At 40.7% G+C, this 20,675-nt stretch overlaps 1 protein-coding gene across 2 annotated transcripts in view; it reads left to right on the top strand.

The window, feature by feature from the left end:
• SLC5A1 (solute carrier family 5 member 1) overlaps positions 1-20,675 on the top strand; it is a 66,710-nt gene that overhangs the window by 40,779 nt on the left and 5,256 nt on the right. For both annotated transcript variants that reach the window (XM_056116579.1, XM_056116578.1), the window contains exons 6-12: positions 1,907-2,012; positions 3,310-3,390; positions 5,068-5,288; positions 5,864-5,999; positions 9,032-9,139; positions 13,674-13,824; positions 19,773-19,941. In XM_056116579.1, coding sequence (XP_055972554.1) covers positions 1,907-2,012; positions 3,310-3,390; positions 5,068-5,288; positions 5,864-5,999; positions 9,032-9,139; positions 13,674-13,824; positions 19,773-19,941 — 972 coding nt within the window. The remainder of the gene's footprint in view (positions 1-1,906; positions 2,013-3,309; positions 3,391-5,067; positions 5,289-5,863; positions 6,000-9,031; positions 9,140-13,673; positions 13,825-19,772; positions 19,942-20,675) is intronic.

Here is a 20,675-nt window from a genome sequence, read left to right as displayed (position 1 = left end):
TCAGCCATAGAATGATTGAACACCCATCCCTCCACCAGTGCAGATTTTCCACCACCAATGTTCCTAATATCCCCTCCCCCATCCCAACCCTCCCCCTGCCTCTATGACAGACAGTTTCCCCTATACTCTCTCCTCTTGAGCATTATGATTTGCAATATAGATACTGAGAGGCCATCACATTTGGTCCTTTATCTACTTTCAGCACACATCTCCCATCCTGAATGATCCCTCAAACCATCACTGACTTAGTGATCCCGTCTATATTCCAGCTGCCTTGTCCCCAGATCAATAGAATGATGTGTTTTTAAGAGTTGCTATTCTTTTGTAAACACTAGTGCTAACCTTTTCTCAGTTTATCTTTAGAAAAATCATGTTACTTGCTGCTTTCATTAAAAACAAAATTAACATTTTGATCAATAACTAACATTTGAAGGTTGTACAGTATATATATATATATATATTTGCTTTTTGGGTCACACCCGGCAATGCACAGGGGTTACTCCTGGCTCTGCACTCAGGAGTTACTCCTGGCAGTGCTCAGGGAACCATATGGGATGCTGGGAATTGAACTCGGGTTGGCCACGTGCAAGGCAAACGCCTTACCCGCTGTGCTGTCACTCCAGCCCCTCAGAATATATTTTAAGAACTAGTTCAAGAATATATCATGGTTTATTGCCATGCACATTGTGAGAGAACTCCGCCACATTTGGTTAGTGAACACATCTATTATATTTATCTTTGTGTGTGTGAACTCCTTTCCATTTTTGGTTTTTTGTTTTGGGGCCACACCCAGTATTGTTCAGCTCCCTATTTTGAAAACATTTGAGATTTACTTATTAGTACATTTTAATTATGTAGTATAGTTGCTATGTTTTATATTATCAGAACTTAATTATTTTTCAGTTGAGAGTTGATATCCTTTTACTAACTTATCCTTATCCTCTATACCTAAGCTTCTTTACTATGCTCTGTTTCTATGAGTTTTGTTCTTATAACTGATTCAACATAAGTGGTATATATGTATATATTTATATAGAATTTTTTTTGTGTATGATATTTGAACCACTCTCGGCAGTTTAGGGTTTACTTTTGGTTCCGTACTCAGGAATCACTCCTGGCAGGGTTTGGGGGGACTATATGGGATTCTGGGGATCAAAACTCTCTTGGCTATATGCAAGGCAAGTGCCCTGCCCACTCTACTACCTCTCTAGTCTTACACTGTACCATATTTATCTACATTTTTTTGGTTTATTGACCTTGCGATATATTTTCCCCATTGAATGTCTATTACATCTCTAACATAGTTGGTGGTGAGACTTAAGAATAGAATATGACTTTATTTTAGAAATTTTTATCCTTGTATTTTTATTTCATTCAAATGGGGCATCTTAACATGCTTTCTATCCTCTTGACAGATTTTGGACGTTATTGTTGACTACAGGTACAATTTTGTGCTGCATATGTTTAAAACTTATTTGTCTTTCCTAACTGAGCCTTTATACCAGTTAACTAATAATCCAAATATCTCCAAATCCTAGCCCTGGTAACCACTATTCTAATCGTTGACTTTATGAGTTTGGCTATTTTACGTAGCTCATCTACAGGTAATCGTGAGGTGATTGTTTTTCATATTCTTAGCTATTAATTAAAATGTGAATCTTGAATTGCCCTTTGTGTTTCAATAATAGGGCAATCATAGGACCTACTGCTGGCCGGCACTAGGTCCCAGATGTTTCCAACATCAACAGTTCTGGAGAGAACTGTTAACACCTAACACCTGTTCTGCTAACACCTCCAAGCTCACTTCCTTGTCTTGCAGCTAAAGGGCCTCAGTTAGGTCCTGCCTGGGTTCACTATGCTGCCATCTGCCTCTCTCACCCTAACTCTCCTTCCCTTTTCCTTCTAGGCAGATATCTTCTCTGGTGCCATATTCATCAACTTGGCCTTGGGCCTGGATCTGTACCTGGCTATCTTTCTCTTATTGGCTATCACTGCCATTTATACAATCACTGGTGAGTCCATTAAAATGATCCAGTTGCTTCAGCCTGGGTTAAACACCTGTGAAGGATACAAGAATGTGGAAGAGAACAAATCCCAAAAACAGTTTTAGGATGGGGCTTTTGCTTCATCCCAACTCACATACCCTTATGAAGTAGAGTGGTGGACCCAGTAAACTCCAGTGTAAACTCAAGACAATTTCTTACATAAGTTCAGGCAGACCTTGGCTTTTTTGGTTGTGGAGACAACTCAGGTAATTTGGGAGAATCAGGAAAGAATTGCCAGCTACAGGGATAGGTGAGAGTAAGGGAGTGGAGGAAACTCATGACAGGTATGGAGGGTGGCAGGAGACTGGTCAAAGGGGAGTTAGCTAATGTATGTGTGTATGTGTGTGGTCAAGTTCTGATAACTCCAGTGAAGCCATGGTGCAGGGTCCCTAGAAGCCAGACATTGACCTTAAATTTGGTTCTGATGAGGCCTGGGATGCACTGTAAGGAAGGAAGCAGGAAATGCCCCTTCCAAAGAGACTTTAGCGGAAGATTCTAGAAGTGACTAAAGAAGCTGGTGACATGAAGCACAGTTGAGGACACCTTTGTTGTGGTGTTAATCTGCTCTTATTGGGGGTGGGGGTGGGGATATGTTCAGTGATGAAACTTGCTGTTCAGCTGGAGTCCTCCCTAGCTTTGGTGATAAGAGTTAGATGATGTGGGAAAAGAGATTGGACATACAAGTGAAATTTGCTGATTTGCTAGAGTCCCCAGACATCCAGTAGAGATTATTTTCTTTGACCTTTCCTGCCTTTGTAGAATATACTTCTTACCATAGAGGAGCCATCTCCCAGCTCCAAAGTGCTACATTCAGCTCTTTCTCCAACTAGGAAACTGGAAGGATTTTCTTTTCCCCAAGGCTTCCTTTGGGAATTTTGGTGAAAAGTGGAGATTTCATAACACACTGTGTAGAAGACTGCTGTAACAGAGTATGGGAGGGAAGTAAGGAAAAGTGTGTGTGTGTGTGTGTGTGTGTGTGTGTGTGTGTGTGTGTGTGTTTTAATTTTTATTAGTGAAACATCATGAGCTACAGTTGTAAACTTACAAATTTTTGTTCTTGGGTTTCAGTGATACAATGATCAAGTACCCATCCCTCCAATAGGAGACTAACACCCAAGAGTGGCTGAGATTAGTATCTGTGTGTGTTTGTGTGACTAAGGGCATCCACAGAAGGTGAAGGATACAGAGAGGCGGCTGGCCAACAGGTGGCGCTCCAAAACTAAGTGCTTTTTTTTTTTTTTTTTTTTTTTTTTTTCCTGCTTAGGGGGTCTGGCAGCTGTGATTTATACCGACACCTTGCAGACGGCAATCATGCTGGTGGGATCTCTCATCCTAACTGGGTTTGGTGAGTGCGGTCAGGGGAATCTGAAGAGATATAGAGTTAAACAAAAGAAGCTTGTGATCCAGGGAGAGAAAAGAGTCCAGGCAGTTTTTCTAGGCGAGGTCTGCCTCCTTGGGGAACTGGTTTGGGCTGGATCAGCCATTGTTGCTGGTGTGCAGAGGGGACCTTCCTCAGCCCTAAAGGTCTCAGGCTGGACCTGGCCCAGATGACAGGCGAGTTCCCTATTGCGCTCTCTAGAAAGTCCGGGCTAGCAATTTTGTGAGCTCCCGAGGCCACTGTCATTTCTCACAGAGAGACAGAACATAAAAAATTACACTGAGATATATGAGGAAAACATATTCAAATGTGTTTTAAATCTGAGCTCATGTCTTGTCTAAGTTTTGATACTAACTATTTATTCTTTCTATTTAAGAATTAATGATAGTAACGGATCATTTTCTTCTTTATGTCTTTACTTGGCATAATTAAAAGTCAACCATTGTATGTATCTTTTTCTAAATTAAAGAAAAAGAACAAACAACTTTGTCCACAAGTCTGGACAAATAGTGCAGGGGTTAAGGTGATTTCCTAGCACAATGCCAACCCTTGTTCAATCCTCAGCAACACATGTGATCCCTAAGCACTGTTAAGAGTGATTCCTGAGCACAGAGGCAGGAGTAAATCCTTAATACTGCTCGGTGTGGTCCACCCAGCAGCTCTTAAATATTGTCAATAAAATCTTAATGGAAAACCAGAAAGTTGAATTTACAGGTACTTGTAAAGGGAGTAGGTAAAATTTTTAATGAGGGACCTACACCTCTGCATGTCCTATGAATCCTTGTAGCTTCAACTCTCTGTGGTCGGTTTTCCAGGAGCTTCTATACTTTCTATTCTACCCCCATAGTCTTCCAGGGCCTGGACAGGACGATAATGCCTTATTTAAGGACACACAATCAAGTGGTAACAGGGCTCCAGACTCCTCAGCCATTTTCTGTCCAGTCAACCACATGGCTAGAACTAGAGATGCTGAGGTCTTGTTTCGATGCCCCTAAGTCAATTACTGGGATCTCTGCAGACCATGGGAATTGGTGAGGGGATGAGATTTTCACCCTGGTTCAAAGCTAATTTCTATTAATAATGAAAAGTCTACCGTTTGCGAAGAGGTTTATGGTGGGAGTTCTTTCACAGGATATTGCTTTGGACCCTCACAGTAACCTCCTGAGAAGGATTAAGAATACCATACCAGGGGCTGGAGCAATAGCACAGTAGGCAGGCATTTGCGGCCGACCCAGGTTCGAATCCCAGCATCTCATATGGTCCCTAGAGCATCGCCAGGAGTAATTCCTGAGTGCTGAGCCAGGAATAACCCTGAGCACACCGGGTGTGACCCAAAAAGCAAAAAACAAAACAAAACAAAACAAAAAAACCAACAACAACCCAAAAAACAAAAAACAAACAAAAAAAAACAAAAAACAAACAAAAAACCAACCAAGCAAAAAAAAAAACTAACAAGAATACCATACTATATTTGAGAAAGCCAAGGTGCAGAGTGGAGAAGTGGTCTACCCAAGACCACACAGGATATTCTTTGGGGTTGATTCTCGGGGTTGGTTCCTCTGTTTCTCAGGCATTCTCAGGAGGAAACTGCTATCAAGAAGAGAGGGGCTCATGATGTTAATTTCTGTTACCTATGTCTTTCAGCTTTTCATGAAGTGGGAGGCTATGAGGCTTTCAAGACCAAGTACATGAATGCTATTCCATCTGTGACTTCTTATGGAAATATCACCATCAAGGAGGAATGCTACACCCCAAGACCAGACTCCTTCCACATCTTCCGAGATCCCATCACGGGAGACCTGCCATGGCCAGGGCTCATCTTTGGGATGTCCATCCTTGCCCTGTGGTATTGGTGCACAGATCAGGTACCCACCTTGAAAATTCAGGGTACTTTTTAGGGTCTTTTCCAGGCCATTCTATGTGTGAATTCGGTGTGTGGTTGGGAAGGTAGGGTAGAGCTCCTATGTTCTGACAGTCACTGAACCTCGGTGACCTGGGAATGCCAGGACAAGGGCCTAGGATAGGGTGGGTAGGGAGGCTGGAGCATACAGAAAGTATTAAAGAGTCTCTGGAGGATCCTCCCAGGATGGGAGAAGCATGCTGAAAGTAGACTATAGACCAAACATGATTGCCACTCTTTCAAAACACAGTACCCAGAAAAAGAGAGAGAGAACAAGGGGGAATGCCCTGCCACAGAGGCAGGGTGAGAAGGGGTGGGAGGGATACTGGGACCCGTGGTGGTGGAGGATGGACACTGGTGGAGGGATGGGTACTTGAATTGTATAACTGAAACCCAAGCACAAAATTTTATAAGTCTATAACTGTACCTCATGGTGTTTCACTAATAAAAAAATAATAAAAAATTTAATAAAACAATTTTTCCAGTAAAAAAAAATAGTCTCTGAATTTCACCTCTTCCTCCCTGGGCTTTCCCTGACAGGTCATTGTCCAGCGCTGCCTCTCAGCAAAAAACATGTCTCACGTGAAGGCTGGTTGCATCATGTGTGGATACCTGAAGCTGCTGCCCATGTTCCTCATGGTGATGACAGGGATGATCAGCCGTATCCTGTATACAGGTGATGCCTTCTGCTGAGCTTTACAGACTCTCCTACCCATGTTCTGATACTAAGTCACTGTGTAAATACCATGCTTCTCTGATCTTTCACTAGCACAGTTACCAAGTGTTATTGTTGCTTCTTCAGAGAATATGTAACTCAAGGTCACAGAACCTGTGATCTTATGGTCCTTGGGTTCTGACAATCTGGCAGTGCTTTTCTTCTTTCTGAGCATTTTCTGATGGAGTGTCTTTCAGCATGGATTTGTTCACTGTTTTCTTAGTATGACTTGGGCTATTGTAGTGCTGACAATGTCCTTACTATCAATGGTTGCTCCAACTACGTCTCTGCCAGTAACTCTGAGATTTGTTTCCTGTATAATTTTCTGCAGGAACCCTGGAACTTTGTTTTTCATTGTTAACTATTCTTTCTTGATCTTTTTTTGAGGCCTTGCAAGTATGCCATTTGATCTCTTTTTTTGATCATTAAATCTATAAGTAGTTTCCTGGAAAATGAAATAATGATGAAGGGAGGAGAGGAAAAAAGAGGAGAGCGAAAAATAAAGAGAGAGGGCGAGAGAGAGAACATCAAGGAGTGTTAGTTTTGCAGGCTTTTACAGAAAGTACAAAATGAAGATAGGACCAACTAGGGACTTTTGTTTAAAATAAGTTCTTGAAATTCCACTCTGACTCACTGGTTATGAGAAAATTATTTCTCCACGAATAGTATACATTGCAATAGATACAATTCACATAAGATATTTGAGATAGAACCATAATGAATCACTTCTATGGAGGCAGCACTAAATGATATCTCTGTAACAGATATCTCCTATACATTTAATGATCTACTGTCGCACTGTAGGACTGTCCTCCTGTTGTTCATTGATTTGCTCGAGTGGGCACCCATAACGCCTCCATTGTGAGACTTGTTGTTACTGCTTTTGGCATTTCGAATACGCCATGGGGAGCTTGCCAATTCTATAGAAATTTACAGCATTTTTCTAAACTTCTAGATAAGTTTTACCTTACATCCCAGCCCACACTTTTTCTTTTTATTGACATTACACTAGTTGAGTCTTAGTAGTACATCATTATTAATCAACAGCTATATATGCTTTATCAAGTTTACTGCTAAAGTTTAATTCTTTTTTACTTCATTCTCAGTTTTTTATTTTTTATATTTAAAAATTTTTATTCTAGTTTTATAAAGTTGTTCACAATAATTTGTTGCATTTAATATTTGGTCCCCCAAATTTTTTTGTGTTGCTTTTAATATATAGTCCACTAAAAATGACCCCTGGGCTGGAGCGATAGCACAGCGGGTAGGGCGTTCGCCTTACACGCGGCCAACATGGCCGACCCGAGTTCGATTCCTCCGCCCCTCTCGGAGAGCCCGGCAAGCTACCGAGAGTATTCGATATGCCAGACACAGTAACAACAAAGTCTCCAATGGAGATGTTACTGGGCCCGCTCGAGCAAATCGACGATCAACGGGAGGGCCTTTACCTTACCTTTTAAAAATGACCCCAAAGGTTCCCTAGAGGAAAGTGTCTGAAGATTGTTATATCTCATCCTAGAGACTGTAAGCCCTTGTATAAGAGATTACAAACATATAAAATGTTGCACTGCTGCTAATGCGGCCTTATGCTGCAGGAATTCTAAAATTTGGATGGTGACTTTGAGATCTGGAGGCTTCTTTGTGGCATATCATTCTATGTTGCTCCCTTTTGAGAGCTCTATTTCTGAGTCTTTGGTTCATGGCTGTTGATGAGCTTATATGGCACCAGAGGCAGTTCCTGGGCATGGACTGCCAGGCTACCAGAAGCCCCAGGAGATGGGGGGGAGGTCACCCATCCTAGATTCTGTCACAAATCCCTCATACCTGAGTTTTACAGCAGATTCACTCATGGTTGAGACTGTCCAACCCTGTGGAGAGCGGCTGTAAGCATGGCAGTGCTTGAGTTCTGAAAGTTTTCTACTCCCGGGGCTCAGGTGGAGTGGGGAGGGGAACTCACTCGCCCCCCTTAGGGTTGCTCTGAATGAGACAGCTGGTGTGGAGTCTGGAGGCATCTCTATGGTGTATTGTTCTGTGTTGCTCTCTTCCGAAGCTTTATTTGTGAGTCTCTGGATCATGGTCATTAATGAATTTATATGGTGCCAGAGGCAGTTCTTGAGTGTGACTGCCAGGCTACTAGATACACAGGAGATGGGGTGCGGGGAGGTCACCCATTCCCAACTCCGTGAGAGCCTGGAAATTTCAGTCAGACAACTTTTCTGTGTTTATTGTCAGATACTCCACATCTTGGAAATTATATCTAATAGCCCTTAAGTTTTCTGGGTTTTTCAGTGTGACTTGCAATAGCTTCTTAATATTAACCCCAAAAGTAGGAGCTAAAGGTTCTTGAAGCTTTCAAGAGAAACAAGACAACAATGAGCTATAAGTTACTAAAGTCTAAGAACTATGGCTCCTTTCCTTTTTTTCAAGAGAGAATCTTTCAAGTGGTGCTTAGGAGACCAGGGACTCCTTTCCAGTGTTTCTTGAGCCAGGCCAGAGATTCAATGCAAGGGTCTGTGGATGTAATGCTCCTTGAACCATGTAGTGCCAGGGATTATCTGAAACACCCTGGAGGTGTGGGAGTCTTTAGGGCTGCACTTAGAGATGTTTAGGGGGCCAAATTGTGCTGTTTGGGGATCTAACTGGGGTCTGCTCCATGCAAGGCATTTGCTTTAGTTTTTGTACTATTGCTTCAGCCCCTATGCCTCCTTTCATCCCATGTGGAACATTTCTTTTCTTCCCTCCTCTTCTGCCTAGGAATTGTCTTTTCTCCTCAGTAAGAGAATGGGGATGGGGAGGAACAGCAGGGCTAAGTTATGGCATTGAAGGGCCCAGATGGGAGGAGTAGTCTGTGGAGCCATTTCTGAAATTAGAACGTGGAAATAATTTTTGATTTGGACAGAAATTTTTTTAAAAGAAGTACTGTTTTAAACAAATGATCTTGTAATTATTTCTCCAATATCTTCTTGATGACATGACTCTTTATCTTTCTTCAGATCGCGTTGCCTGCACTGTCCCTTCAGAATGTGAGAGTTATTGCGGAACCAAGGTTGGCTGCACCAACATCGCCTATCCAACTCTGGTAGTGAAACTCATGCCCAATGGTGAGAGTCATCTCTTATGTTTGGGTCTTTCTTGGGTGGATGATTGAGTTTATGCTTTATATAATTTCTGTGAGTCATTTGAATAAAGTGATTTCTATGTCTTGGGGTGGGATAGGTACTAGGAAAAGTCATCCTTGGTGTCCTGGTTTTTGAACACATCTTTTCTCAGTGGGCAGAAAATATGTGCTTTTGTTGATCTCTTTGAGAGATGGAACTTGCCCATCATTCAGGATTGGAAGAGATATTATCTGGAAATGTATTAGGTGAAAAAACAACTTATGTACTCATTTAGAAAGCCTTTCAAAAGTCTCCCACAGATGTTAACTAACACAAAGTGTTAAACTAAATGAAATTTTACCTGGAAGTTGAGTTGATTTCTAGGTTGTTCCAAACAAAGACACAGAAAGAAAGTGAAGGAGTTATTTTATATGCATAATGAAATTTAAAGTAGTAGATGGATGGGGCACAGTGGTCCTTATCTCTATAGAGAATATTTTATCTAAGAAGATTGAGTAGTTAAGAGTTCACAATGGTTAGAGTTTTGGGAAGTAACTGTGGGGTTATTACTCATAATGAGGACCAAAAATCTAATTTTGGATCAAGGGATACAAATTTTGATAGGTTGGGCATGGCTTCTCAGGAGATTAACATGCAAAAGTATGGATCAGGAAGCTATAGAAAGAACTTACAAAGTTTTTATTACTGAAAGGAAATATGGAGACTATCTGTTAAAAGCTCTTCACTTTATAGCTGAGGAACTGAGGTCACCTGAATGAAAGTAATTTTTTTCCTAGAGCACACAGCACCAGTGTCAGGATTTCTGGATTGCTTAATTCCATTCAATGCTGATATGAAGAAATTTAGTGTTTTTTTTTTGTTTTTGTTTTTTTAATTTTAAACCACAGGTTGGATGCATGACCTTGCACAAGCAATTTGCATTCAAATTCTACACAAATGGAAGTAATAGTTAACTGTTCCTCTGAATCAGACTGTTTATTAAGGTTGCAAACTAGCAAGGATCACATGGCTCTTTTTAGAGTTCTGGTTTGAATTACCTGGATTCTGTGGGGAGTGTTTTTATTTTATCTTTCAATGGACAGGTCCTTGTTGAGGATATATACTATATCTTTGAAAACCGTGCCAATGTGCATGATAGGAAGAGGCCTGAGATGCTGAATATTGGAATGACATGCTTATGTATATTGCTGCTGTTCCTGCATTTTCAGTGGGATCTGGCTTTTATAAGTACTGAATTCCCCAGGGGTCTCCCTGTTATAGGCCAACTAATACTTTTCTTTTTGTGTTTCTTTTTTTAAAATTTGATGTTATTTTTATAAAGCTGTTCACAATAATTGATAACATTCAACACCAATCCCATTGTCATTACACCTTCCCAGCACCATTAGTATTTTGTATTGCATGTTATTAGATTTCTGTATTGCATGTATGAGATTTCTGTAAGGTCTATCTCACAGTGATTCAGTAAAAAAAACAACAGCAGCAACAGCAACAACAAAACAACAACAACAACAAAATCCAGTTTTTGTGATGTTGCATGGCTGCTTTTTTGACCATGTGCTCCTGGAATTCTAAAATTTTAAATAATTGGGGTTTGAAGCTCTCTGCAGCAAGCTACTCTGTTCCAAGATTCATTTGTGAGTCTCTGGGTCATGGCCATTAATGCGCTTAAATGGCACCCAGAGGCACTTCATGGGCATGACAACCAGGACTCTTAGAAGGGCAGGGAAATGGGAAGGGGCGGCCATTTCCGGCTCCTTGCACCTGGAGTTTTTAGTCACTGATCCTCAATACCTGGGTTTTTTAGTGGATTCATTCTCTTGCATAGGGGCCTTGGGACGAGCCTGTGAAGATAAGCTGTGAGGGTGACATTGATTGGATTCTGGAGGGTTTTGGCTGCTTGGGTTCATTTGAAGCAGGTGGAGGGACAATACCTGCTCCCATGTGAGGTGCCTTGGTGAAATCAGCATGGCGCAAGGTCAGGAGACATCTCTGCAGCGAACATCTCTGTTCCGAGATTCAGTTGTGAATTTCCTAACTAGTATTTTTTATTCCTTATCTTACTTGACTTGCAGGAGTAATCAGCATTATTGATCACTCATCTATCTTGAGTTGTTTTTTATCTTACATTTTGTAATACTATACGAAGTCTCCAATGTCTCTTTCAACTCCCTCCTGAAGCTCACTCCTTCCTTTTGGTATTTTATATATATATATATATATATTTCACTTTTATTATGAAAAATAATGTGAATTTTAAGCACTACATCTAACTTAAAATTACATACTGAAGCAGTTTGAAAATTAAGACCAAGACCCAGGATTTCCAGTTTTTAGTTTAAAGAACTTTCTAAACTAGGAAAAACAGCAAATCAGTTAGCGGCCTCCTTTTGTATAAACTATTGTACTCATTTGTGGAATATAAAATAACATAGTATGAGACTAACATCAAAGGACAGTAAAGACAAGGGCCAGGAGGATTGCTTCACAGTTGGGTGCCTGCCTCAAGTACTGGGGGAGAAGGCAGTTGGGATAGACAAGGGACCACTAAGTCAATGAGAGTGAAGGGATCGCTCGGGATGGGGAATGTGTGCTTAAAGTAGACAAAAGACCAAACATAATGATATTTCAGTATCTGTATGCAAACTCTAATGGCCAAAAGTAGAGAGAGAGAGTAATGAAAATGCCTGCCATGGGGAGGGGAGTGGGGGTGGGACATTTTGGTCTTTTCTTTAGATTCAGCCTCTTCCATCCAGCTGGTGTTTCTCCACCAATTCGTCACAAAATTATGTCCATTTTTTTTCTAAATATTTCATACTCATCCACCTCTCCATTTAAAAATCTTTATTTTTATTAAGGCATTTTATTTTTATTTATGATTTACAAAATTATTCATAGTTGAATTTTAGGAATACAATGTTACAGCACCAATGTTACACCCCAGTAATCCACTTCCCTCCCTTAGCTTCCTTGAGGTTCCCTCCCTGTTTTCCTCCAGCTCTTCATATCTTTCTCAGCTTGACTCCTTGACATTTTTGAGTTTGGTTGTTGTAGTAGTTTAGATCTCATGTTTTCAGTGTTATTAACTCTGGGGTTTGAATATACAGCTATACCATGCCTTTCTACCACCAAAGTACCCGAGGCCCTCGATCTCATTCCTTGTGATTTTCTGTCTGCTTCCTCTTCTATTTCCCGTGATTTCTTTCCCTCTCTGATTCTGCTTCCTGTATTCTGGGGTAAAGGGTGATGGAGCTGTCCTTTCTTTAAGACCTTGCCTTCCTTCACCCATTTATTTTACATACCACAGGTAAATGAGATCGTCCTATGTTTGTCCTCCCTCTTTCTCACTATTCAACATATCACCAGTTCCATCCAAGTTGTATTTCATGTTTTATTGTCCCTTGCAGCAAGCAGCTAGATAGTATTCCACTGTATATGTGTATATGTCAGTTTGTGATGATTGATTACTGTGATTTTAACCTATGTAAATAAATTCAGATCTCAGTGGTAGGGCGTTTGCCTTGCGTGCAGCCAGCCAGGCTGAACAGGGTTTGATTCCTCCGCCCCTCTCAGAGAGCCCAGCAAGCTACCCGCAGAGTAAAGCCTGGCTAGCTACTCGTGATGTATTCAATATGCCAAACACAGTAACAACAAGCCTCAAAATGGAGACATTACTGGGCCCGCTTGAGCAAATTGATGAACAATGGGAGGACAGTGCTATAGTGCTAATATACTATAATCAATTGTATTTTCTTATTTATTTAAATAAATTTCTAACTAATTAAAGTTGAAATGACATCTAAAATATGCTGAATTACATTTTATTTTGGGTCTCATTGTGGTAATTGTTATGTCTTCCCTATGATTAATATACCTGTATTTTAAATTTTCTGCTAATATATTTTGGAGTTTGCATGAACAGATAAAGCCCACAAGTGAAGATTGTAGTAAGAGTGAAGAGGATTAAGAAAAATTAAAGCTTAAAATTCTAAAAGGATTTATAAAAGTATAGTACTTCATCCTAAGAAAGAAAAGATTGATTTTATATTTGAAAATAAATATTGTATTATAGATTTCCACATATTAAGTGTCTACATTAATAAATACTAGATTGCAATAAAAATCTCTATAAAGGTAAAGGCCCTCCCATTGATCGTTGATTTGCTCGAGCGGGCCCAGTAACGTCTCCATTGGAGACTTTGTTGTTACTGTATCTGGCATATCGAATACTCTCGGTAGCTTGCTGGGCTTTCCAAGAGGGGTGGAGGAATCAAACTCGGGTCGGCCATGTTGGCTGCATGCAAGGCGAACGCCCTACCGCTGTGCTATCGCTCCTCTATAGATATAAAAAAAACAATATTACCAGAGTTCACCATTCTGCTTCACAGGTAGAAGAAAGTCTTTTAGAGAAATAAATCAGAAAACATGGCCTGGGTTCAAAAGACAAACTGTCCTTGAGTCCTCACAGATATAAAAATGCTGAGGTGCTGTGTGTGAAAACTTCTTTTTCTCCTAGGACTTCGAGGTCTGATGCTGTCAGTCATGATGGCCTCTCTCATGAGCTCCCTGACTTCCATCTTCAACAGTGCCAGCACCCTCTTCACTATGGACATCTACACCAAGATTCGGAAGGGAGCTTCTGAGAAAGAGCTCATGATTGCAGGAAGGTAAATATCCTATTTCTCTGCCATGTACTGTGAAATCTTGAATGTCCTCAAGCTAGAAATTATTGACTGATAATTTTATACAATGGATGTGACTTTAGCATCAAACAATGCTGCTCTAGAGAGAGTTCAGGGGTCATCTATTAGCCCCCCAATTTATCAAAATAAGACTCATAATGCTTTGTTCTAGGAGACTGAGAAAATGGTAGACCCATGACTGAAATCTATGGTTAACTGCATCCTCTATGCCCCTTTTTACCGTTCAGCGTTGTATCCCTCAGCCCTTCACAAAGCAGGTCTCTTCACTTGTTTTATATGACATCTTGATGTCTCCAATGCTTTGACATTTTATATAATATTTAGAGATTCTTTGTGAGGATCAAGTGATACCATGCTTGAGAACAAGCCCTTTAAAGCCCAAATTATGAGGCTACATGCACATTTGCTATCATTAATTGGGATGAATGTACACAAAAGGATACTGAAAGCACTAAACCTTAATATGGTGCACTCATTCCATGTTTATTGATGGGAGAGAGGACCAGCAGAAGCTATGGTATTGGCCCTCCAGAAGACAAAGTCAGGAAAGTTTTCTCATGACAGTGGAACAAATCAGTAGGTTTGTGGTTCAAAGGAAAGACACCTGGTGAGTACAGTAGGATATGGTCCTCCCCCTTGTAGGTTTCATAGCAATAGTAGGGCAAAGGAAAGAAAAGAATGTTACAAATCTTTCTCAGGTGATTACCACCTTGGAAGATCTGACCAAATCAGAGTCCATTCTTCACTACATAGGAAGCAGTGCAATTTCCCTGCTTGGGTTTTCCCTGCAAGGGGAGTTTATTGAAAAATAAGGGCTATAAAAATGCTTTTTTCTGTTTTTATAATCTTCACTGCAATACAGGAAGAGAATCACTTTGTGATTGTGCTCAGGGCTGAATCCCAGGTTCCTTCCTAACCCACAGTCTGCCATCTTGACAGTATGTTTTAAAGTTTGAATTTTTAAAGTTTGAATCTCTTGTTCTCGGGGTTGTATCTGTGATTCATATATTTAGCTACACAACTCCTCTACATCACTGACGTACTCAGATTCTCTTGACCCCTGCTCCCCAGTGCTTCCCATCTACTATTCCTCCCTCCATGTCTGTCCTCTTGTCCTCTTGTATTTTTTTGTGTATCCAGTGATTGTTACCCCGACTTTATCCCTGCCTTAGATAAATTTGCACTCACTTAAAGAAACTTCACACTTTGCTGTGGTGTCTGTCAGAATGATCAAGGGCTCAGAAAAGAGAGGGTGAGTGAGAAATGCAGTAATTGTTGGGAGGCTTCTGGGGGAGGGAGATCCTGAGCTAGAGTGAAAATAGTGAGGTATATTTAGATAAGAGAAGATGATTGGGCATTGAAAAGTGCATTTTAGGAGTGAAAACACCCATTAAGCCCATGTATAAATATAATGTTTAGAACAACTCTATTTTTTAAGGGGGCACACCCAACTGTGTTCAGGGATTATTCCTGGCTCTGTACTTACGGTTCATTCCTAGTGGGCAGAGTCTTTGGAGGGCAGAGTCATAAGTGGTGATCAAACTTGGATTCATTGATGAAAGTCAAACTCTTTACCTATCACTCTAATCTCAGCACGTTATAAACATGATTGCCACTCAATGCCTCTTTTGCAAACCGCAGCCCTCCAAAGGACAGAGAACAAAAGGGAATGCCCTGTATTGTAGTATTCATGTAGTAGACTGCTAATTTATAAATTCTCCTTAGCTGACTTTAAGAGAAATTGAAATAGTTGACTAATAATACTGTTTTACCCGGCAAAGCCTGGCAAGCTCCCCGTGATGTATTCAATATGCCAAAAACAGTAAAAATGAGACGTTACTGGTGCCCGCTCAAGCAAATCGATGAACAATGGGAGGACAGTGCTACAGTGCTACTGAGATAAGAGATAGTACAGTGGGAAGGCCTTGCCTTGCAATTAGTCAAACTATGCTCAATCCCTAGCACCTCATCTGGTTCCCCAAGCACCATCAGGACTATTCAGCATTTACTCCAAAAGCAACCCCCACACATTAAATGCTGCTATATTACTTACATGATGATTGAGTATGCATACGGTGAGGTAATCACCGTGTTTCTATTCATACCTATAACTACACAAAGTTATGTTTAATTTTATATGAGAACTTTTAAGATCTAGTCTTAGCAACTTTTTTTTTTTATAGTAAAGCAGATTTTATTAGGAGGGTTTTTGAAGGTGTGGAGAGGGAGAGAGTAAGGGAGAGCAAGAGAGAAAGAGAAAAAGAGAGAAAAAGAGAGAGACGTGCTCACGAGAGAACACGGGCTTCTCCAAGGGTATAGAGAGCCCCTACACACATCCCAGCTTTAGACCGGAAAGCAGGAAAGTACACATCTCAAAAAGGGATGCTGGCGACACATGTGCTTGGGCACCACATGTGCTCAGCCGCATGGGCGCAAGCAGCACATGGGCTTGGGCAGTATATGCGCTTAGAAACTTCTATATTTATTTTTGTCCCCATTTTTTTATTGGGCAACAGGATTTACAAGATAGTTTCATGCTTATAGCGGCATAAAACCATACCTATACCCATAACTATAGCTTATCAGCTTCTCTCCACCAATGACTGACACATGGACTCCTCTTCCGTATCCCCCGACTCAACCTGGTGAAATCAGTTCTGTAGATCAATTCTCAGATTTTGTCGTCTTGGGTTTCTTGGTATTGTCTCACTAAGTTTCTTTATGTTTACACATCTGAGATAAATCATTCCATATTTGTCTCTCTTCTTCTGATTTCACTCAGCATAATACCCACAACATCCATGTAGTGAAAAATTTCATGATTTCATCTTTTTCTTTTAATTGAATAACATCTCATTATTGTATATGTATACCACAATTTCTTAATCCACTAATATGTTCTTGAACACTTGGATTATTTCCAGAACTTAGTTATTGTGAACAGTGAACATAGGAGCATAGATATACTTTTGGAATAGTTTTTTTCATTTTTGGGGGGAGTCAGTGATCATGCCATATGTTTTACATCTTGGCTTGTGATTCTTTTGTATATTAAATTTATTATTTTTATTGATTTACAATACTGTTAATAATTGTGTCTCATGCACATAATAACAAAATCGCATACTTCACCAGTGTACCCACCTCCGTCTCCCAAGGATCCCAACTTGGATTGTGTTTCAGTTTTTTATTTGTTATTTTTGAAAAACAATGTTTAATTTTTAAACATTGTCTCATTTTATTTTACTTTTTGTTTATAGTTTAAAAAATTGATTGAGGTTCTGTGAATTGCAATACTGTTGTTGTCATTGGTTTCCCATGCATATAGTTCCAACACCACACCCATCACCTTGACCTATCTTTTAAACTTCAATCACTTAATCACTTAATCCCCGTTATTCATTGATTTATTCGAGTGGGTGCCAGTAAAGTCTCCATTCATCCCGGTTGCGTGCTAGTGTAGCCCAATGGTATCTGTTCGTTCTAGGAACATGCAGAGCCTCAAACCGATCATTTAGGGTCTTGACGAAGAAGTCTGACAATCTTATAGGTGGGCGTCCACGTGATCTTTTGATGTCCCGTGGAATCCAATCAGTAATGGCTCTAGTCCAGCGGTTGTCTGTAAACCTCATTACGTGTCCAGCCCATTTGATTTTTGATGTCTTGGCAAATGAGACAGCGTCCCTGATTCTTGAGCGTTGACGAAGATCAGAACTCCGGATTCTCTCATTTGAGTGAATCGTGATATTCCAAGCATAGTTCTTTTGATTCCTCTTTGAGAGACCCGAATAGCGTTCTCATCCTGTTTTCGTAGGGTCCAGGTCTCTGAGGCATATGTTAATGCAGGAAGAATAGTGGAATCAAAGAGATGTGCTCGTAGCTGGAGGTTCTTTGTCCTTTTAGTTATTTCTTCAATGCTCTTGAAGGCATTCCAAGCCGCTCTCTTCCTCCTGTGCAACTCAGGTGCCAGGTCATTCATCATGTTGATTTCTTGACCTAGGTATATATAACTGTTGCATTCGGAGATGGTGGTTCCGTTGAGAGCGAATGGAGCGTCAGGAACAAGGCTGTTTCTCATAAACATTGTCTTCTTAAGATTCAGCTGTAGTCCGACCTTTCCACATTCACGGTCAAAGTCGTTCAGCATTTGTGCCGCTTGGCTGATGTTTGGTGTTATTAGAACAATGTCCTCAGCAAAGCGGAGGTGGTGTAGTTGCCGACCATCTATCTTCACTCCCATGTTTTCCCATTCCAGTCGTCGCATGATGTTCTCGAGGGTGGCACTGAAGAGTTTTGGTGAAATGGTATCACCCTGCTGAACCCCTCTCTTGATATGGATGATTACTTCTTTGTAGAATGGTGAGATCTTGGTAGTGAATCCGCAATAGAGCTCACAAAGGATCCTGATGTATTGAGTTTGTACGCCCTGATTGGCTAGGGCTTCCATGACCGCTTCCGTCTCAACAGAATCAAAGGCCTTCTTTAAATCAATGAACGTTAGACAGAGCGGCATCTTGAACTCCCGAGATACCTCAATGAGCTTGGTTATTGTGTGGATATGGTCGATGGTACTGAATCCTTTTCGGAATCCAGCTTGTTCACATGGTTGTTCTTCATCTAGTGTTCTGCTAATCCTATTCAGGATGACTCGAGTGAATAGTTTGTAGATGACAGACAATAGGCAGATTGGGCGATAGTTGCCAATGTCGTGGATGTCTCCTTTCTTGTATAGTCCTGTAAAGTCTTGTATAGTTCTTGTACAGTCCTGCTGGTTTTCCATTGGGATGGAACCTTGCATTCAGACAGGTAGTGTGTGAAGAGTCGAGCCAATGTATTGATAAACTGGGTTCCATATTATTATTATTGATAATAATAATAAACTGCCATAAACTTCAATATGAAGAAGAAAAAATAAAGAATAAACAGAGTCAATATTTAATGATTGTCTACTATTTGCAAAGTGTTTTACTATCATTTTTTAATTGAATCACTTTGAAATGCAGTTACAAAGCTTTCACGTTTGAGTTTCAGTCACACAATGATCGAACACCCATCTCTCCACCAGTGCACATTTTCCACAACCAATGTCCCCAGTATCCCCCCTCATCTCACACCTCCCCCTGCCTCCATGGCAGACAATTTCCCCCATTCTCTCTCTACTTTTGGGCATTATGGTTTGCAATACAGATATTGAGAAGTTATCATGTTTGGTCCTTTATCTTCTTTCGTGTTTTGCTATCATTAATCCTTTATTGTATCCTTGCAAGATTGACCATATAAACTATTTCCAGTTTGGAGGTGAAGAAATTGAAACCCACAGGGGTTAAGCAAGTTGCCTTATGTCACATAGAAATAATAAAAATTTGAACCAGGACAAAATCTTCAAAGTCTGTACCCTTGTTCCTAAACTCTCTTCTCAAGTAAGATTCTTTTTTACCCTTTTTGGGTCATGCCCGGTGATGCACAGGGGTTACTCCTGTCTCTGCACTCAGGAATTACTCCTGGCAGTGCTCAGGGAACCATTTGGGATGCTGGGAATTGAACCCGGGTCAGCCGCGTGCAAGGCAAACTCTCTACCCGCTGTGCTATCGCTCCAGCCCCAAAGTAAGATTCACTTGTGGTAGCAACTGGACCTACTTTACTGTTGAAAATCAAGTTGCATTTCACTTACTCAGCACAGATGATGAAAGAGGCTGAACACAGAAGAAAAAATTCCCCAATAATGAACTTGCTAATTATTTTTCCAAGCCATAGACATATAAGTACTTTCATATATAAAACAAATATATGTATGCATATGTGTTATATATATATTACATACATATGTTTGCTAGTGTAGTTATAGTTGATGTATAGTGGTGTATATATTAATTCAGGAAATAAGCTGATACTATTTGGGGCTTTGGTTTTAGGCTGTTCATCCTGGTGCTTATTGGCATCAGCATCGCCTGGGTTCCCATTGTACAGTCAGCACAAAACGGGCAACTCTTCGATTATATCCAGTCCATCACCAGTTACTTGGGACCACCCATTGCAGCTGTCTTCCTGCTTGCCATATTCTGCAAGAGAGTCAATGAACAGGTAGGTATTATGTATGCATATTCAGAAAAGCCATTTTGGCACAGAAACAATCACCTGAAATCGATAATCTCTGAGGGAGGGAATTGGTTTCCCAGAGAGATTTGGAGGAATCAATGTGCTGCCGAGTGTTTGCAGGGAAAAGCCTTAAGCAGGGTGGAGTGAGGGGGATGGGGGATGGGAGGAAAACTGGGATCCGTGGTGATGGGAAATGGGCACTGGTGGAGGGATGGGTATTGGATCATTGTATAATTGAAACCCAAGCACAAAAATTTGTAAGTCTACAACTGTACCTCATGGTGTCTCACTAAAAATAAATAAATAAATAAATAAATAAATAAATATGAATAAAAAAAGCACTCCTGGGACCACATTCTCTAAGGTTCCCTCTTCTCCTTGCTACTGGTTCAAAAGTAAATCAAAACAAATATTGTGTATTTTCCATCCACTCTTGGTGGTTTTGATGTCGTGGCATGGCACTCTCTGGGAAGTTTGTGGCCTCTGGTGAGAGCTCTAGAGAAAGTTCTCCTACAGGTGACCTCTGTTTGTTTTCCAGTGAAATTGCCTTTCCAGCCAGCATTTTCTGGGCTGTGACTCTGACATGGTTCTCTCAGTGAGAACTGTCAAGGAAGAAAGAATTTTGAAGAATTTGGGGTGGACAGTCCTACAGTGCTACAGCTGAAAGGGCTGGAGCATATGTTTTGTAGATGGAAGGCCTAGGTTAGATCCCAGGGCCT

This window comes from Sorex fumeus, unplaced genomic scaffold, assembly GCF_029834395.1.
Source record: "Sorex fumeus unplaced genomic scaffold, SorFum_2.1 ptg000032l, whole genome shotgun sequence".
NCBI lineage: Eukaryota > Metazoa > Chordata > Mammalia > Eulipotyphla > Soricidae > Sorex > Sorex fumeus.
Note: the sequence above shows the minus strand (reverse complement) of the source record. Positions and strands in the feature narration are given on the sequence as shown.